The sequence below is a fragment of the Chelonia mydas genome, chromosome 3 (genome assembly GCF_015237465.2).
Source record: "Chelonia mydas isolate rCheMyd1 chromosome 3, rCheMyd1.pri.v2, whole genome shotgun sequence".
NCBI classification, from domain to species: Eukaryota; Metazoa; Chordata; order Testudines; family Cheloniidae; genus Chelonia; species Chelonia mydas.
In genome coordinates this window covers 172,573,741-172,592,948 of record NC_057851.1, presented here as the reverse complement: position 1 = coordinate 172,592,948, position 19,208 = coordinate 172,573,741, and the positions used below count along the sequence as shown (strand labels likewise).

At 38.7% G+C, this 19,208-nt stretch overlaps 1 protein-coding gene and 1 long non-coding RNA gene across 3 annotated transcripts in view; one reads left to right on the top strand and one right to left on the bottom strand.

The window, feature by feature from the left end:
• ACYP2 (acylphosphatase 2) overlaps positions 1–19,208 on the top strand; it is a 139,380-nt gene that overhangs the window by 33,353 nt on the left and 86,819 nt on the right. The window contains exon 4 of one of the 2 annotated variants that reach the window (XM_037895881.2): positions 9,884–9,944. The exons of the other annotated variant lie outside the window; for it this stretch is intronic. Coding sequence (XP_037751809.1) covers positions 9,884–9,944 — 61 coding nt within the window. The remainder of the gene's footprint in view (positions 1–9,883; positions 9,945–19,208) is intronic. 2 annotated transcript variants of the gene reach the window in all.
• LOC122465218 lies at positions 351–19,127 on the bottom strand. Its single transcript, XR_006289895.1, has 3 exons — positions 19,021–19,127; positions 14,972–15,087; positions 351–429 (listed from the first exon to the last, which is right to left on the bottom strand). It is a non-coding gene; the product is annotated as an uncharacterized LOC122465218 (long non-coding RNA).

Sequence of the window (19,208 nt, the reverse complement as noted above, 5' to 3'; positions counted from 1 at the left end):
CTAATATAAGTAGACTTATTTTTTCCTCATTTTATTTTGTTATACTGTTCACTACTTTCCCATAGAGACTCAAGTGTATTACAATGAATAGATTGTACCATCTATTGAGTCTTAGTAGAATGAATTTTTTGTGATTCCTCTCTGAATATGAAATTAATATTTTTGGAACTCTGTTCTCTAGTATGCTATCTTCCATTGAATTCGTATGTCGATCTAGGACAGGAAGTGAAGGAAATTGCTATTGACTGATGAAGCTTTATTAAATTTTACAAGGAGCTCTGGTTTCTGATTTCCTCAGGAGAATGAGAGAGGAATGCTCCGCAGGCCTTGTGCTCAGTCCTTGTGGGGATGGAGCATCTTGCAGTTCTCTTTAGCTTTCTCTGGTGAAATTTAGGTTGTGTCACTGAATATTCCACTCAGCTTCCCAACCTGGAAAAAATGATTAAGTTTTTTAGAACTCTAGAGGCCCCCAGAGGATCTAGTCATAAAAAGAATAAATCTTTCTTTTTGCACGTCCTTTCTCAGTCTTAGTTAAAGTTGATTGTAGTTCAGCAGAGATGAATAGATCTAAGAAAAAAATTTAAATGCAAACATCAGCAAGTAGAAAGGTATGATAGCATATGGCACAAGAAGGAGGTTTGGGAGTTGTCATAAGTGTTAGAATCTTTATTCCAGTCTGGTGCTGCGAAGGAAGTAGACAGAATGCTGAGTAACATTCCTTTGGGAAATGGAGTACAATAAATCAAACAAAGTATAATTGCTGTCGTGCAAGACTGATCAGAAACACAATTTTTTGGTAAAAGGGTTAGATTTCTACCAAATCCATTTAAATTATGTAATATTTTTATATAAATTATGATCCATCTCTTCTAAATCCTAATCTCTGAAACAATAATCTGTATTTTGGGGTGTTAGTTCACTTCCTTTAAGTGCTCTGCTCTCTTTGAAGCATATGAGCAAGGTAAGAGAACCAGTTAGAGGGACTAAGCTAGTAGATTCTGCAGTGTGAGAGTAGTGTAAGCAATGTTCCTAACCCATAGTGCAGAGGCTGGAATTGTGATAACAGAGAGAAAGGAAAATGAAGGGAAGGCACCTCAGAGAAATCTGTTTATGTGGATGAAGACTAAGCAGAAAAGGAAGGGAGAATAGTAGGAACACAGTGTGGTGAGGAAATGATTGATGGTCAGACAGCAAAAGGCAGAAAGAAATGAGAAGAGGAGGGAGGCAGGAGGAAAGTGTGGCACAAGAGAAAGAAGATAGAGAAAGCAAGATGAAATGAGAGAAAAGATAAGAGAATGGGATGAGAGGTCAGACAAGAGACCAAGTGAGAGAGGATAAACAGAGGGAAAAAAGCAAAAAGGGGCAGAGGTGAGGGAGTTCAACCAGGCAAGCTGAGAACTTGAAACTAAGTGCCAAAGCACAGTTCTTCATTCCACCTTGGTAGACATATGGTTTGTGTAACAAAACAAATATTTGCAGTCCTAAGACTATGCAGAGGCAGTGACATTGTAACCCTGGGGTTGAATTCCTGTATACTGTTGGATGCTGAGATTCTAGAATAGGGAAATGCATGAGGAGGATAAACTCTTAGTTTAGCTAGATGTTGACCAGAGCCAGTATAGTGTTGGGAAGGAAGTTCTAAACTAAGGAGAGTTGGAGATCTGAATATCCCTTAACTTTCAGAGTCTGAGTGGGGTGAAAGCAACTTGGAGAAGATCTGTTTGAATACCTGAGGACTAAATAATTGCTGGAAGGTCTGGGTGGCTAAAAACACCTATCTGTAGGTATTGAAGAGAGTTTTTCTTTTGTATTTAGGGGCTGAATGTGTATTGGATATTGGAGTCTGTTTCTTATTTGTATGTCTTTGTTCCTTGTCCATGTTTGTAAACATGAGTATAAATACATTTCATATTTAATGTTATCCAGTAAGTTGCTTAAAAGTGAAGGTGTACAAGGGGTACAATAGCTTTATTTGGTCTGCCTCTGAGAAACACTGCATTAAAGAAAGAAGCATGAGGGGAATTCATGAAGACACACTGTCCTGAGGAAATGAAGCACGTGCTGCTGGTGGTATAAAAACAAGTTATTAAAGAAACTGACCAAAAAGCGTGTTAGACTCATAGACTTTGAGGTCACAACGGACTATTATGATCATCTAGTCTGACCATCTGCACATTGCAGGCCACAGAACCTCACCCACCAGCTACTGTAATAGACCCTTTACCTCTGGCTGAGTTACCAAAGTCCTCAAATCATGATTTAAAGACTTAAAGTTACAGAGAATCTGCCATTTACACTAGTTTAAACCTACAAGTGATCCTGTGCCCCATGATACAGTGCATGGTGAAAACCCCCCAAGGTCTCTAGCAGTCTGACGTGGGGGAAGATTCCTTCCCAACTACAGATATGGCATTCAGTTAGACCCTGAGCATGTGGGCAAGACCCACCAGCGAGACACCTGGGAAAGAATTCTCCATAGCAACTCAGAGCCATCCCCATCTAGTGTCCCATCACCGGCCACTGGAGATATTTGCTGCTAGTAGTCGCGGATCAGCTACATGCCATTGTAGGCAGTCCCATCATACCATGCCTTCCATAAACTTATCAAGCTCAGTCTTGAAGCCAGTTTTTTACCCCCACTTGGAAGGCTGTTCCAGAACTTCACTTCTCTGAAGGTTAGAAACCTTTGTCCAATTTCAAGGCTAAACTTTGGTAGCTCCAAGTAGATATGTGTACTAGTATATGCAAGAAATGTGCTTGTCTTTAAAGCTATAAATAGGTAGGCAGAAGATACAAGGGCATATCTAGATTTGTTTTTAGCTGAATGGAAATATGGCAACCATAAAATGTTCCCATAGGGTTTTTTATTGTACAGCCATGGATGGCGGGTATTGAAGGCCATGGGATGCTAAGCCGCCCCTAACCCAAGCTGTGACCCTGCCCACACTCTGCCCTGAGGCCCCGCTCTCACTACACCTCTCCCCTGAAGCTGGTGGAGGCTCAGCTCCAGCCAGTGGCCTGGAGCTCGGGCTCAGGCCTAGCCAGTGGCCCATGGTGGGGGATCAGGCTAGTCGGCGCAGCTGGGGAAGAGGTGGGAAGGCCTCGGGGCTCTGGCAGGCAGGGGGTGAGGCCTCGGGTGGAAGGAGTGGGGCCAGGGGGGTTCACCCTCCGCCCATGTGTACAACAAAAGTGGGACAAATACAGCCATCTTTTCTATAGCTTCAAAGAGCCCTGTGTAATCAACCCAACCTGGTTTCACTGTGTAAACGGATGGGGTCCGAATGTGGGGAGAGCTGTTGATGCTGGGGATCCAGTCTTGTTTGGATGCACATACTCACCTTTGTGGGTATTGGCTGTTCAGCCACTCTGGCTTGGGAGGAGGATACTGCCTTCTTTGTACATCTCCCCAGGGCCTGGCATTGCTTTTTGGGCTGTGCATTAAGGTCTGGATTTGCTCCTAATGGCATGGAGATAATACCATTTCCCTAAAGGTGTGTTACCAAAAGTCTCTAGAATGACTTTTGAGTTTTCCTACTTTTAAAATGAGCACACAAAAATGCTGCTCTTGGATGTGTACACATTGCTCCAACTGAAAGGACAGGTCCAGTGAGGGTTCGAGGGAGACGACGACATCTCTGACCCTTTGTGTTTCTGAAAAACACTCTCTGGTTGCTTAGGACATTTATTTTTATACATTTAAAATTTAAATTCTCCCACTGAAATGTCAGGATTTTCTCCATGGCATTTTTTGCCATTTGTATGATGCAGATATGGAAAATTCATTAAAATTAGTTATGAAAAAAGTCTTTGCAGTACCAGTGTAAAGGAGTTTCTCTTTACTTTTTTCCCTAATTTCTTATTAAATTTTAAAATGATGACATACAGAACAGGAAAGTTCATATAAAGAAACAAACTTTGAGACCAATGTGACAAATGGTTGCTCCTGCACAATGGCACTTCTCATGGGTGTAACTGCTTGCAGGATCAGGTCATTTAACAGAACTAAGTGAAAATAAACAACTGTTTTTTCAGGTCCCCATTACTACAAACTCTTGTGCATGTGCTTAATTTTAAACATGTGAGAAGACCCAGGGTATTCAGTTGGATGATTCATTTGCTTAAAGTTTAATATGTGTGCAAATCTTAGCAGGATTAGGGCTTTAGGGCTAAATTCCTCCCTGTTTTACACCCTGTGGGTGAAATCCTGGCCTTATTAAAATCAGTGGTGAAATTCCCAGGATTTTGCCCTGCATATCTTCGCTGAAATCTGTGGGATTAGCAGGGTGTGAATGAGGGCAGGATTTTGCCCTTCATACATTATTGTAGTTTGATCATCTGCATTTATTTTCTGAGAATTACATTTTAAAAAATTCTCAGAAGAAAAGGATTAAGTAATTTCTATATTTTCAGGGTAGTGTTTAAAAATGTATGTATTTTACAAATATATTTTAATTTACGTGGAAAACCTTACGAACCATTTCTAGAGGGTAATATACCAAAAAGTTATATCATTGGGTTAAATATTTGTGCAAAGTATCCTTGAAAATAAATATTTTTATTTATGTTTATTATTAGATAACAGCATTTTGTATGATATAAAAGGCATCTTTGTTTAACACTAGCATTTATTGTAGTTATAGGTGCATTGGCAGGTTTATAGAAGTCTTGTACCTAAGACCCTGCTAATTGTACGTTGGTTCTTTTATTGAATAATGCCTACTTTTTAAACTCTAGGTGGAGCTTTTTTGTTTTGTCGATATTTGTACTTTTCACCTGTTCATGCTTCGTTTGAAATACTGTAAGGTATTTTTAGACTATTCTATAGGATCTCTTGTGTTAGTTAGGGGCTTTTTCCCCCACTGTATTTTATAGTCCTGTTCCCCCGTGTTATTACATGTCCACGTGGACAGCATACCATTACCCTTCGTCACGAAAAGCTTCATTTCACAGAATTTTCAGCTGTCATTGAGCCTGTGAATCGAGAATAGTAAGGTCACTTTCAAAGCCAAGTTAGACCTATAGCAGTGCATAACTGAGACACAATGTTATGCAGTTTTAAAATAGATTGAAGGATTTCCTACCAGTGCAAAATATGTTATTTTAAAAAACGAAATAAAAACATCTCTTGTTCCCTTTGCATAAAAGAGAACTGTATAAACACAATATTTTTCCTTTCAGTATCTTGTGATCCTTCTCCTTTATTCCTAAAATGAAGCTAAAGTCTTTATAGACATTGTAGTTGTTGCCATAGCAACTTACAGTGACAGAATAGTTATTCTTTTTCTATGTGGATTTTTTCAAGTTTGAATTCTAACATTACTCATTTGCAATTATTAATTTACAAAAAAGGAGTAAAGATTAGCATATACGGATGGCTAAACTTAATTTTTAATAAATTCTATGACGCCTTGTTAAAGTAGGTTAAAGGAATTGACATGCTCCTAAGAAGTAATACCTGAAATAGATCTGAGTGTTGGTTGAAAGCCACTGGTTATCGTTTTTATGAAGTGCCATACTTAAGCCATGAATGAGTTCCATCACCGTGTGCAAAATATTGAGTAAATAGTTTAAATCTAATCTCCAAATTTACGTAATATTAATTTTCCTAAATAAGGCAACATCTCCGGTATTAATTCAGACTCATATTCCTCATTTGTTTTAGTTGGAGGTGTAAAATGAAGTGATTGGAAATTCCAATGTATATTTTGAGGCATTTAGACATTTTTTCTTAGTTTTAGAAGGGCTATTTTTATCTTGAGCTCAGTCTAAGAACAGATAGACGATTATGGGAAGAGGACCAGTACTAAGGTATTTTATACACATCAGTTAAGTTTGCTGTAGGCCTGAAGGCAGAAATGGGACTTTAAATGGAATTTGTGTGGACAGGGGAGGGGCTGAAATGAGTATAGGAAGGTTGTATTTTACATAGGGAAGCACATGGACGGAGGCTCAGAGGTGATTGTTGAGAAGCTGACAAATGAGTGAATGAGGGTGGGAATGTAAATAGAATAAAGGGAGAAAGAGGGGTTGGTGGGGAGGGAGGGGAGACAAAGCAATTTGAGCTTGACCAGGGAGGATAAATAGGGTAATGTGATAAAGGATGGGAAACTACTGGATTCAAAAAGGGGAGTGAGTGACACAATCAAAACAACAGGCAAGGAAGAAGACTTTAGTGGCTATAATTTATGTGGACTGAAGGGGGGGCAAATGTGTTTGTCTAGGAGGTCAGAAAGGAGGATATTTCAATAGTCAAGGTGTGATATAGAAAGGAACAGAATGATAGATTTGGTTCTGAGGATGGAAAGTAAAGGGTGGATTTTGAAGATGTTGAGGAAGAGAATCAGGGTCTGGAGATAGCCTGGCTGTGTGGGCAAAGGAGAGGGAGGGAGTAAAAATAATTTCCCAGTTGCGAGCTTGAATGACAGGGAAGACATCAATGGCATCAACAGAGATGATAGAAAAAGGGGGAATGGCGGTGATAGGTGGAGGAGGAGGAGGTGCCACAAAAAGAGACGTTAAAGGAATAGTTGGAGAGACAGGCGAATCGGAAGAGCAGATATCTTATAAGCTCAGTGAGGATAACATGTCAAAAAGGAAAGGATGATCTACAGTGTCAAATGTAGCAAAGAGCATTTGGCAAGGAAAAGATTATATCGTCTTGTATAAGTACTTTTAAAGGGCATTTTCAAGCAGATTGTGAGAAGCAATCTTATAATTTTGCAAAACTATATGCAATTGTCTTAAAATAGCCTTAGAGTTTACAGGTGTGTGTATCGTTTATTAAAATTATACTTTAAAAATTGGAAAAATACACCACAAATGATTTATTGAACATGTTTGCTGTTTACTGTACCCCATGAACCTGCAAACAAGTGAGCATCTTTTTGCTGTATTTTATACCCAAGTCAGAAAGGGATGGACTGAGATGAAAATAAGAGACAATCTGTAGTTGAGTGCAGAAGCATACAGACTTGAAAGAGAAGTTGCAAGTTATACTGGGTTTTCAGTTAAAATAATTCCATATTCATGCCTGCTGTTTATCACATGAAGCATAGAGAATGTGTTCATTGTATTTACCATTGATACTGAAAACTCATCTAGTTTTTACAGATTTTACGGGGTAATGAATATTTCCTATACACACATTTTCCATAATGTTATGATAGTTTATTTACCAGCTTGTAGTGCACTGAACTATTATTTCATATTACGCTTCAACTATATATGGCTTGATAAGGAGTCAACATTCTACATAGCATACAATAGATCTTGTTCCAGAATAACTTGGAAATTATATGGGATGAAGGAAGTGATGTTTTTGAAGGAAAAGGAAGGTGGAGGTTGAATACATGGTCTTTAAGCGTTCTTCATTTTGGCCCACACACCCCTTTCACGCAGGAAATTTGGGGGCCCCCACATGAGTGCTGGAACCTGGTTAGCAGTGGGGGGTCCACCGGCACCAGAACTGTGGCCATGCTCCTCCTCTTTCTCCTGGGGCCCTGCCCCCTGGCCATGCCAAAAGCCAGAGCCGGGCAGTGGTAAGAGCTGACCAGGGAGACTGGGCTGCTGTGGGGAACTCCAGACCCTCCACCTGCCCTGGGTGGAGGTTAGTGTCCCCATTCCCCAGGGCATGCCACTGCCAGTGGGCCCTAGGGGTGAAGGCTCTGGTTCGGCATCCTGTCTTCTCCCTGGGGCCCACAGAAACGCTCTGCAGGGAGAGGAGGTCCTGCCCCAGCCTGGGAGGAATTGAGGAGCCCCGGGAAGGTTACAGGCAGCGAGGAGCCAAGAAGGAAGGACTCCTCAGGCATAGCTCCCGCTGCTTACTGGCCTGGCCTCAGTGGCTGCTTCATTCCACCTGGGCTCGCTCAGTGGCTATGTCCGGCTCCCGCTACCAGGCTGCCCTGCTGGGTCTCACTATTGCCAGGCTGCCCCCCCTGCTGGCTGAGCTTTGTCCCCAAGGCAGCAACCATGTGAGGCACTGTTCCTCCTGTTGCCTTTGGCTCGAGGCTTGCAGTTTTGGGGGGCAATGCCCAAACTACACCCATGCTGCTGCTGTTCTGCGGCTGCCCAAGGCTACTGTGCCCATGTTAAAAAAGTGGGTGGGCATGACCCTCTCTGGCCCCCCGTGGTTCTGGTCCCCCCTGGATCCCAGGGTGTGGAGGGCCCAAATGTTCTTTGTGCCCAGGGCACCAATAAATCTTAATCCGCCTCTGCTTTCACACCCCACATAAGGACCAGCATTTTTCAGCTGAGGATCACAAAGCATTTTACAACAAACAGTCTAAATCTGGGTTCTGTTCCAAGCTCTGCAAGGCTTTGGTTCTGTGGTCTTGGGCAAGTCATTTAGCCTTTGTGCTTCAGTTTCCCCAGTTAAAATGGAGATAATGCTTACCTTATAGGGATGTTGCAAGAGTTAATTAATTAATTTTGTAAAGTGGTCCTCAGCTGAAAAATGTTGCAGAATTGTGAACTATTATTTTTTAGTAGTAGTCACCAGCTGAGCAAATAACATTTAGACCACCCCATTTCTATTTCAGAGTTAAAAGCAATTTGTACTATAAGGCTGAATCAGACTGTTCTGTAAACAATGGATAACGCAGCTGTTCATCTGGAAACTGGATTTAGAAAATTTCTCAACTAATTAGAAAGGGTAAATGGTTTTTTTTTAAACCCACACTGAACATCTTAAGATACTAATTTCAACAGTTAATAAATCTCTAAACCCCATTAACTAGTTTAAAGTTGAAAACTCCCTTAAGTTTTGAGAATTTATTTATATAAAATATTTATATAAAGCTTTTGCTGAACTTTCGAGTGGCAGATTTACAAGGCACAAATGTCAGTCAGGCTCCTAACTTCCACTGAAAGCCATTTGTGCCTCTGAAAAATCTTCTTTACAGTTGATACATTGCTGGGACCCAATGTAATGCTTCTGGGTCATGTTTTCAAAACATTCTGGAACCATTTGAAGATGTTTTGTTAGCACTCATACAGTAGGATGTAGATCAGTTCAAGGCCCTTACTGCTGCTGCTTGCAGGACAAAGATTGTCTCTGAAATATTTTGTGCAACAAATACACCCTTTGCCTAAATAGAGCAACAGTTCAGTTTAAAATGTTGTTTATAAAGGAGCGATTCTTAATCAAATTTCTACCACAATAGTTGGATTCGGACGGTAGTTAGGTTAGTTCTACCGTTGGAAAAAGAGTAGACCTGAGAACTGTATGTTGCCTCCTTGGGACACACTATAGAACCTGTGAGCTACAGCTCACTTCATAGGATGCTCACGAAAGCTTATGCTCAAATAAATTGGTTAGTCTCTAAGGTGCCACAAGTACTCCTTTTCTTTTTTGCAAATACAGACTAACACGGCTGTTACTCTGAAACCTATATTATGTTATTGTTTGACTGTGTTCTGCTCTTGTTTTATAATCCTCCCATGTTTCTTGCACATAGCTCATGAATAATAAACCTGATTTTTTTTTTTTTTGGTGTTTGTGTTCCCTTTCTTGGTATCTGTTGTTTTATATTTCTGAGAACCAGTCATTAAATAGGAAGGGAACAAGCCTCTGATGTCCACTTCTGAATTCTAAAGGATTAGAGGAGATTATCCTCAGCCAGAGACATATTTTTAAATTCCCAGCAGAAAAGCAACATTAAGGTGGAGTTAAAGTTGAGTTTAAGGGGAAAAATCACAATAATGTTATCATTATTCCAAAAACAAGCATTATGAACCCAGGAAATTCAGAGTTAAGGTTAAATTGGTATAATTGGTACTGGAGTCCATGCACCTTGTATGAGACCAGGTGGAAACTCCTATCATTCAAAGTTGTTGTTATATTTATTATGGATATAGTGACATAGATATGCATTTGTCTTTATAGAAATACAGAGATCTTACAATTTAAATACGCAACATACAGACAAAGGGCAAGAGGGAGGAAGGTATGTCACTTAACATAAGACCTTGTTATATTTGTTCCTCTTTATATGCATGTATTTAGTCATTTAACTCTTAGACTTTTTACAGATCTGAGGCATTAGCTCCAGCAGAGGGGGCATTATATCCCTTCTCTGTGGTAGAGTTACAGCACCTCCTAGGGCTAACAACTGTCAATTTTTTTCTGATACAATCTGTGTTTAATGCTAAGACATTCAGTTTTACTGGGTGATTTTTGATTATCTGACTCTGGACAGATTTGGTTATTTTTATATTTCCCCCATAACTCCAGTCAGATCAAGAATTCTCACTGGCAGTTGCATAAAGTTCAGTGATCCTGGAACACTAAAGATGGAAATATTAATGCTTTAATACACACAATCCATTGTAAAGGGGAAAAAAAATCCTCTGAATCAGTCCATCAAGACTTAGGTACATATGCAAGAATTTTATATTATGTGTCTGAGAAAACATCAATAAATGCAAAAAAGTAAATATTAAATTACTATCCCAGTGTGGAGCTTTTGTTCAGACAGAAGTGCCAGTGCACAAGGCTTATAAGTTTCCACATTTTGGTTGTATTGAGAAGTGGATTTCTCATGAGACTAGAAGATTTGTCTGGAAGAGTGGGAGGGAGCCAAAAAAAAAGTGTGTGACTCCAAACAGCTTTTTGTTGCAGAGGACAAACTGAAATCTTTAAAGTCTTGGCAGCTGTGTTGTCATAGGAAAGCCTGCTGATAAAGATTATTTGTAAGGCTTAAAGGATAAAACAAATATAATTCAGAACAGTATATTCCACAACATTTACTTTTAAAAAATAAATAAAGCTTGATATTTAAAAATGTAAAAATGTATTTTCTAGTGTAAAGAAGTCAAGCAAAATCACAAAATCAAGGGCATTATTATTTGCCAGAAGAATAGCATGGGATTCCTTAACCTTTTATACACATAGCCTTTTGATTGATTAATACTTATGGAGAAATATAAGAAAATTATAAACATTTCTTTCATGATTTCTACCAAGATCTGTAGTTTTCTAATAGCTGCAAGATGTAACATATTTCATCTGCTCTTAAGAATGTTTATTGGATTGCTGGTTGGCATTACCCACTCATGAAGAGTAGCATATGGTACAATGATTCTTAGTGTTTGTAGATATTTTTACCTGAGTGAAAATCATGGTTCTTAATTTAAGAGAATTTGCCTCCAAAAACAAGCTTTGTTTTTTTAAATTATATTAGTGGCATCTTTTCCAGGATCACAGAGCTGGTTTTGGTTATATATTTTGTATAGAACTTATTGTATGTTGCCAAATCATAGGATGCTTTTTAAACAACGTGACTATAAAGTGATAAAGTATGTTTCCATTCCAGAGAGTTACAGTATGTTAAAAATATCTAAGTAGTCAATATTTAATTTTCATTTGAAAAGCAAAAAAGGCAACGATTGCCTACATGTGCTGGTCAAGGTAAGCAGCATGAGAATCAAACTCCTATAGACAATCCCATATTTATTGAAAGATTTGCCTTATACAACTTTATGGATTTTTACTCTTCCGGAAATATGTTTCCATAGACATAATGGAAATGTCACCCTCCCAAAACCCCTTAAAAAACAAGCAAGCAAACAAATAAAACCCCAGTTCACTCAAAGAAATCTCATTTCACAGCAAGGATTTAATGAAGACGGGGACCAATATCTGCAACTCCTCTCTGCTAAAGAGCTATCTTTAATTAAAGCACTCTGAGTCTAATCCAAAGCCCACTGAAGTCATTGGAAAGACACTTGTTGTTTTCAAGAGGCTTTGGATTGGGCCCTGTGGGCCTGCTGTAAACCTCCATCAGCTGATAATAGTTTCCAAGGGACTGTCTGTCAGCTAGGGATTGCTAGAGCACGGCACATTCCTGCCATGCTCTCTGTCTGTCCCTGATACAGTCCCTAACTGGGTTTGAAAGCAGAGGAAAATGTGGCAGAGGAGCCAGTTATACTGGTGCACATCCAAGTGAAACAAAGGGAGCAGAATAGACCAAGGAATCTGAATTCTTTACCTTTTTTCACCAGCTAGGGTGACCAGACAGCAAGTGTGAAAAATCGGGACAGAGGGTGGGTGGTAATAGGAGCCTGTATAAGAAAAAGACCCCAAAATCAGGACTGTCCCTATAAAATCGGGACATCTGGTCACCCTATCACCAGTGCACAATTACTACATTGTTAACACTGTCAGGCTGGAAATCATATATATTATTTAAAAATATATTCTTACCTGTGTACAAATACCATCTTAAGAATATTAAACCTGAAGGATGGTAAAAATCTTACTTGCTGTTCACGTTTATGATGTTTGTTTGCTTTTTATATTTAATTCAACTTCAACAATAGAAACAGGGCAGCCAGTTTCACTTATTTTTCTTGGTTTCACTTTCTACTTTATTTTCATGCATTAGCACTGTGCTGCAGGTGAATATCTTAATCATAACATAGAAACAAAACATAGGACTGTTTAATTTAGAGAGGAAATGAATAAACAGGGATATGATAGAGGTATATAAAATAATGAATGGTACAGGGAAAATAAATCACGTGTTCTCAGTTTACTCTTTCTCATAATACAGGAATGTGGGAATAGTCAATCGGATTGAAAGGCAACAAATTAAGTGATAGAAGGAAATACTTTTTCACACAATGTTTAATTAATGTGTGGAAATAAGGGCCACCAGATATTTTTGAAGCCAAGAGTTTAACAGGATTCAAAACAAGGATTAGACATTTATGTGGATAATAAGAACATAACAGTTACATAAGATAGGATAAAAATGTACAAGAATTACAACTATTTATGCTTTAGGTCATTAGCAAATGACTGTCTGTCTGGTGTTAGGAAGAAAAGTCTGTGGTTGGTCTATGGTGATTTTCTCTAGTATCAAGGCCTGGCCACTGCCGGAGAGAGGATACTGGACTAGAGGAAACTCTATTCTTAGCTGATATGGCGATTTCTGTTTTTCTAAATCTTAACAATTGTTTTCATTGAAAGAAAGCATTTTCATGTAATGTTTAGTTGTGTACAGCTTTTTTTTTTTAAATACAAAAGTTAAATTTGTGTGAAAGTTTCTCCTTCTCTCTTTAACATATTTCTCAATTCTCTTCAGTTTGGGCCCAATCCTGCAAGGTACTGAGCTGAGCCATTGGGAGCTAAGGGTCCTTCACAGAGATGGACCCTTAATACTTAATCTTGTGACATATTACTAGGATTCATTCCTGATTACCATTTACCACCCACAAAAAAACCGAGGAGTACTTGTGGCACCTTAGAGACTAACAAATTTTTGGGCATAAGCTTTCGTGGGCTAAAACCCACTTCACTGGATGCATGCAGTGGAAAATACAGTAGGAAGGTATATATACACACACAGAGAACATGGAAAAAATGGGTGTTGCCATACCAATTATAACGAGACTAATCAATTAAGGTGGGCTATTATCAGCAGAAGAAAAAAAACTTTTGTAGTGATAATCAGGATGGCCCATTTCAAACAGTTGACAAGAAGGTGTGAGTAACAGTAGGGGAAAAATTAGCATGGGGAAATAGTTTTTACTTTGTGTAATGACCCATCCACTCCCAGTCTCTATTCAAGCCTAATTTAATGGTGTCCAGTTTGCAAATTAATTCCAATTCTGCAGTTTCTCATTGGAGTCTGGTTTTGAAGGTTTTTTTGTTGGAAAATTGCAACTTTTAGGTCTGAAATTGAGTGACCAGGGAGGTTGAAGTGTTCTCTGACTGGTTTTTGAATGTTATAATTCTTGACATCTGATTTGTGTCCATTTATTCTTTTGTGTAGAGATTGTCCGGTTTGGCCAATGTACATGGAAGAGGGGCATTGCTGGCACATGATGGCATATGTCACATTGGTAGATGTGCAGGTGAACGAGCCTCTGATGGTGTGGCTGATGTGATTAGGTCCTATAATGGGGTCCCTTGAATAGATATGTGGACAGAGTTGGTAATATACCACCTTAATTGATTAGTCTTGTTATAGTTGGTATGGCAACACCCATTTTTTCATGTTCTCTGTGTATATATATATCTTCCTACTGTATTTTCCACTGCATGCATCCAATGAAGTGGGTTTTAGCGCACGAAAGCTTATGCCGAAATAAATTTGTTAGTCTCTAAGGTGCCACGAGCACTCCTCGGTTTTTTTGATGATACAGACTAACACAGCTACCACTCTGAAACCATTTACCACCCAGTTAGCATTTCTCAGAGGGAAGTGCTTTCTAAATCCTGGTGCCTTAATCTCTTAATATTAGGACACCAGTCTTTTCATATATATTAACTGAAGAAACCTTTGATTATCTAAATTCTATCTTCCATCAGAGAAATACAGTTCTTCCAGATGGAAAACTGCATTTTTATGGGGCTCATAATACTCCTTTCATATCCAACAGAAAGGACTGTTGTTTGCTGGGATGTATAAACAGCTGTAATATGCAAGAGCAAAAGCTGGATTGCCTTAAGGAGGCACTACTGAAAGGAATGTGATGGATGACAGCACTTTTCTGAAATTGGGGTAAATTGGCAGCTGCTTGGCCTGTGAAGGTTGTCATCAAATTCACTTTCTCTCTGGAAATTAAACTCTTTATGCTGCTTTATCAACAGCATCCATCCCCACTTTCTCCGTCACCCTACGCATACCATCCATGCCACTCCTTAATCAGCCAGAGGGATTGCTCCTGAGCAATGGTGTTAAACTTCAGAGAGAGGAAAACACATGCTCACTGTTCCCTGTTGTTTGTCCCAGACAGGCATTCATGTGTTAAAGTCTGTTTATCATAAAACCCGTTGTCTACGCTAGATATGCTCAGTTTTTTAAAGAGCTGTGTGCAAATAGGGTTACAGTGAGCTTGTGCAACAAACTGCATTACATTTGTCTGCTTTTCCAGATCTCTCTCTTATAGTATGACTTGTCATATTATCCCAATGCCCTCAGAAAATCTCAGTAGTAATCCTCACAACATGTTGTCTGAGACCTACCAGTGGGAGCAAAGCTGATCAAATGGAGTAGTCCTAGTGATGAACTCTGCTAACTCAGTCATTATTATTCCAGTAGTTGTTTCCAGTAGCTTTAATGAACTGTTTCTCCCTCTCACCTAGGAAAAATACTGAATATTGGCATGAATGAAATGAGGAAACTCGCTGCTCAATATTAAGAGCAGAGTAGTTAGCATGCTAAGAGTGACCGGTCATGAATCAAGGTCCTCTGAAGTAGAGAATCTAATTCACTTACACATTAGTCTACCTACTACCCCAGCACATTTCCCTTGCTTAAAGTGCCTTCGTGATCATTAGCAGAGTGTCACAGAGTGGAAGTCTGGATCCTTCCCTTTAAGGCTAGAAAAGTGTATATTTTAAAAGAATAATACATATTCCTACTAAATAATAAACACAGATTCACTTGGCTGGTTATAAAGATAGAGGCTCAAATGAACCAGGGAATATAAAAAAGCCTCAAATTCCACCTTGTCAATAGCCTCTTGAAATATTTTCCTTTATTTTTTTAAAGTTCACTTGCCTTCCATATGGTTTTTCTGAAGGATTTAATAGCAAGAGACATGAAGGAAACAGAGGTTGAAGTACAGTTGTAAGTCTGTAGTTCTTCTAGCTTGATTAAGCTGTCTGATGTAGCTGTTTTGGATTTGTGGAAGAACAGAGTGCAGTCCCATCATTACGTAATGGTCTCTAGCAGATTAATAATTAAATTAATTGTCTGTGTCTCCTGCCCTTTAGGTCACATAATTAATAAATGCTTTAGAGGAATCAGTAGAGGAAAGAGGAAGGGAATTTAAAAGGGAAAAATTATAGCACAAAATTAAAAATTATTACTAAAAACACAGTGGGCTTAAATCTAAGTCCCTGCTCAAAGAGTGTAGGAGAGAGATGCCTTTCTAAGTTGAGTGATAAAATGTTTTTTTTCAAATTCCTTTAGAGGAATTTGATTAACTGGTATAAGTGGCTCTTGTATCTATATCAAGTGAGTGACCCTATAAGGATAGCTCCTCTCGTGTATGCTGACTGCTGGTTTAAACTATTGCTGACTGGAATCTAATCTGGAAACTTGCAAACCCTTCTTCTGTGGGTGGGAGTTTCCAGGATAGGGCTGTTTTCCAATAATTTCAGAATTCAAATGCTGTATCCAAACTTTCCTTAAATAAACTAGCAGTATTAATGGAAAATCATTAACAAGAACATGATGAATTATATTTTATGATCCAGGTTCTGCTTGCTGACCCATGCATGTGATCTCTTAGCCAGGCATATAACTCCAGTGGGGCTCTCAACAGGCTTAGGTGGCTGCCTGCAAAGATCAATGTCCGGGCCCACATCTGTAAACACAGAAAAAGTATTTTTGACTCTATTTATTTACTGTACTTATTAGAGCACAAATATAATTTATGTTTGGTTTTTTTATTTAAAATTTTAATGGTGCTGGGTTTGATTCTTAGAACCACAGAAATATTTTGTATATTTATATTTTCTTTGAAACAGATTGCTAAGGAATATTTTTGTAAATATCTGATATTTAAATCCCTATTACAGACATTAATTAAAGCTCGTAACGACCCTGTGAAGTAGCTAAATATGTGTTATTCCCATTTTCTAGATGGAGAAACTGAGACACAGAGAGGTTCATTATTTGAATTGCTAGTATCACACAGCAGATTTGTGGCAGAATTAGGAATAGAACAAGAAACTCCCGACTTCCAATCCCATGCTTTAATCACTAAACCACAACTCCTTCCTTAGCTACTTCATAGGGTTGTGAGGATTAGTTAGCTAATGTTGGTAAAACACTTGGAAGATTAAAAAAATTTTCTAGAAATCCTAAATAGTATTACTACTATTAAAAATATATTGACTTAAGTTACACGATGTAACAACATGTTTATTCATCTGAAGCTTTCAGTAGTACATTGGTTTATCTGTATCAAATTAAATTATCTTTGCATTATTATATTAGCAGTGTATTGTCTGGGTTGTTTTGAGTAATGATAAGTTTGGTGTTTTGGTACATTTGGTACAAGTAAGAAAACTGTTTAGAAAAATACTATTTTCATGTGAAAGTGGGGGAAATAGACATAAGAGTGTGCTCTAGTTCAAATATACCAGAATGCCCTAACACTATTGGTTTCTCATAGTCCTCGTGATATGTCTTATTAATTTGTATTGCATTTAGTGCTTAAAGGCCCAACCAAAATCAGGGTATCATAGTGCTAGGCACTGTACGAATTCATAAGAAACAGCCCCTGCCTCAAAGAGATTATAATCTAAATAGACAAGATGGACAAGGAGTGGGAGGTATAAGTCTCATTTTACAGAGGGGGAACTGAAGCACAGAGAGATGAAATTAGTTGGCCAAGGTCACATAGCAAGTCTGTTGCATGCATGTGAATTCAATCCATATCGCCTGAATCCCAGTCTAGTTCCTTAAACACAGGATCATCCTTCCTTTCTTTGCACCTATCCTCAATTATATTAGAAAATATAAGCATTTATCTGTATTTGAATATCCATCCTGAAGAAACTGAATGCCTTTTTAATGGTCTTACATGTATAGTAAGTAACAGATATAATTCAGTTATGAACTGTATAAAGGGGTTATTTTTTATGTATACCAGATGGCAAATTTTTCATTTTCCTTGTTATCAAACACTAACAAGTCATAATAACAAATCTGATAATAGCATAGAGAATTTCATTTGTCTGATAGTGATGTGGACAGTACTGGGAGTAAATTCTGAACCACAGCAGTTTAGAATGGCACATATGAGCAGTTAATCATTTCAATGAGTACTTGTAAACAGGATCAGCTCAGCAGGCATTCAGGAGATCTCTTATGAAATGTGATACTGTCTTAATTAGCCTTTTTAAAGGGCCTTGGTGTAGAACCCAAACAGCAGTCAGGATTTATCTCTGCCGTGCAGTTGTCTGTACAGCAGATTTCTCACCGTTGGAAACCTCTATATAAGTTACCAACATTTGAAAAAACAAAATTCTTATCCTTTCCTGGCATTTTGAGTGATGCCTAATACTCTATCAGTTATCCTTGTGCCTGCATTTAGGGGCAGCTTTTCATCATGTTTATGTTAATGAAAAGTCTGTTAAAATAATATTCAAGTGCGTTTTCAGATGGAGTTTAGCTATTGACCCCAAGTCAAGTAGACCCCAAGAGAAGGATCAGGCCCTAAATGATGAATCATACAAGTTTTGAAAAGCTGAAAGTAAGTCACAGGCTTTGCCTCTTCCTTTGGGGGTGTGCTGTGGTGTATGTAAATAAAGTTACACATTATCTATCACTTAAAAATTTTCCAGCTGTCAGGGATGAATACCATGCCTGCTGGACCCAGCTTGGCATCATGAAGCAGAGCATACTCCTCCTATGGTAATCATACTGCTATTGGTTGTCCTCCTCTGCCTCTCCATGCTTCTAAACCCCCGTTCCATACGGGGTAGAAGGTGTGGAGGAGTTAGTGATTTTAGAGTGAAGTTCTGCTTGGAAATGTGTCTGGTCCCAAGGGGAGCACTCCATGAAGAGCATCTACTCCCTGCAGAAAACCATGGAAGAGGGGCAGTGCTACAGCAGGGTTTAAAAACAGATCTTTCTGCAATGGTTTAAATATTGTTTCCTGGCTAATATGAATACTGCATTCTGTGAACCTAATCCTGCAATGGGATCTTCATGGGTGGATCCTTACACCAGTGTGAAATCGAGTTGACTTTAGTGAGATTCTGCACAGGCATAAGGACCCCATCCATGTTTATACCCATTGCAGGATCAGGGCATTTGTTTTCATGAACCATTGCAAAACTGTGTAAATAGAAACTAAAGGTATTTGCCTTAATCCGTTCATACTTGCTATTCAAACCCAGTGCCATAGGAATGGTGAGATGTGCGGTGTGGGATATTGTACCTAGGACAAACTTTCCCATTCTTTCTGGTCATTCTGTGTGATAGACCATCTGACCCAATTAAAAAAAATGAAACAGAATTCTCAGAACACAGAAGACAAGAAATACCAACTCACTGTGATTAATGTAAGCCAGTGTTTCAAACGCTGCGAGCAGTTGCACAGAGTATTATTTGTTTGCAGCAGCAGTTTCCCCTAATAGGCAGCCAGTTGTTATTGGCCCCAGAATAGGCTCAAAGGACAGAGTCAGGAAGGACAGAGAATTTATAGTGCTTTCAATAATGCACTGATGTCAATAAAATAGT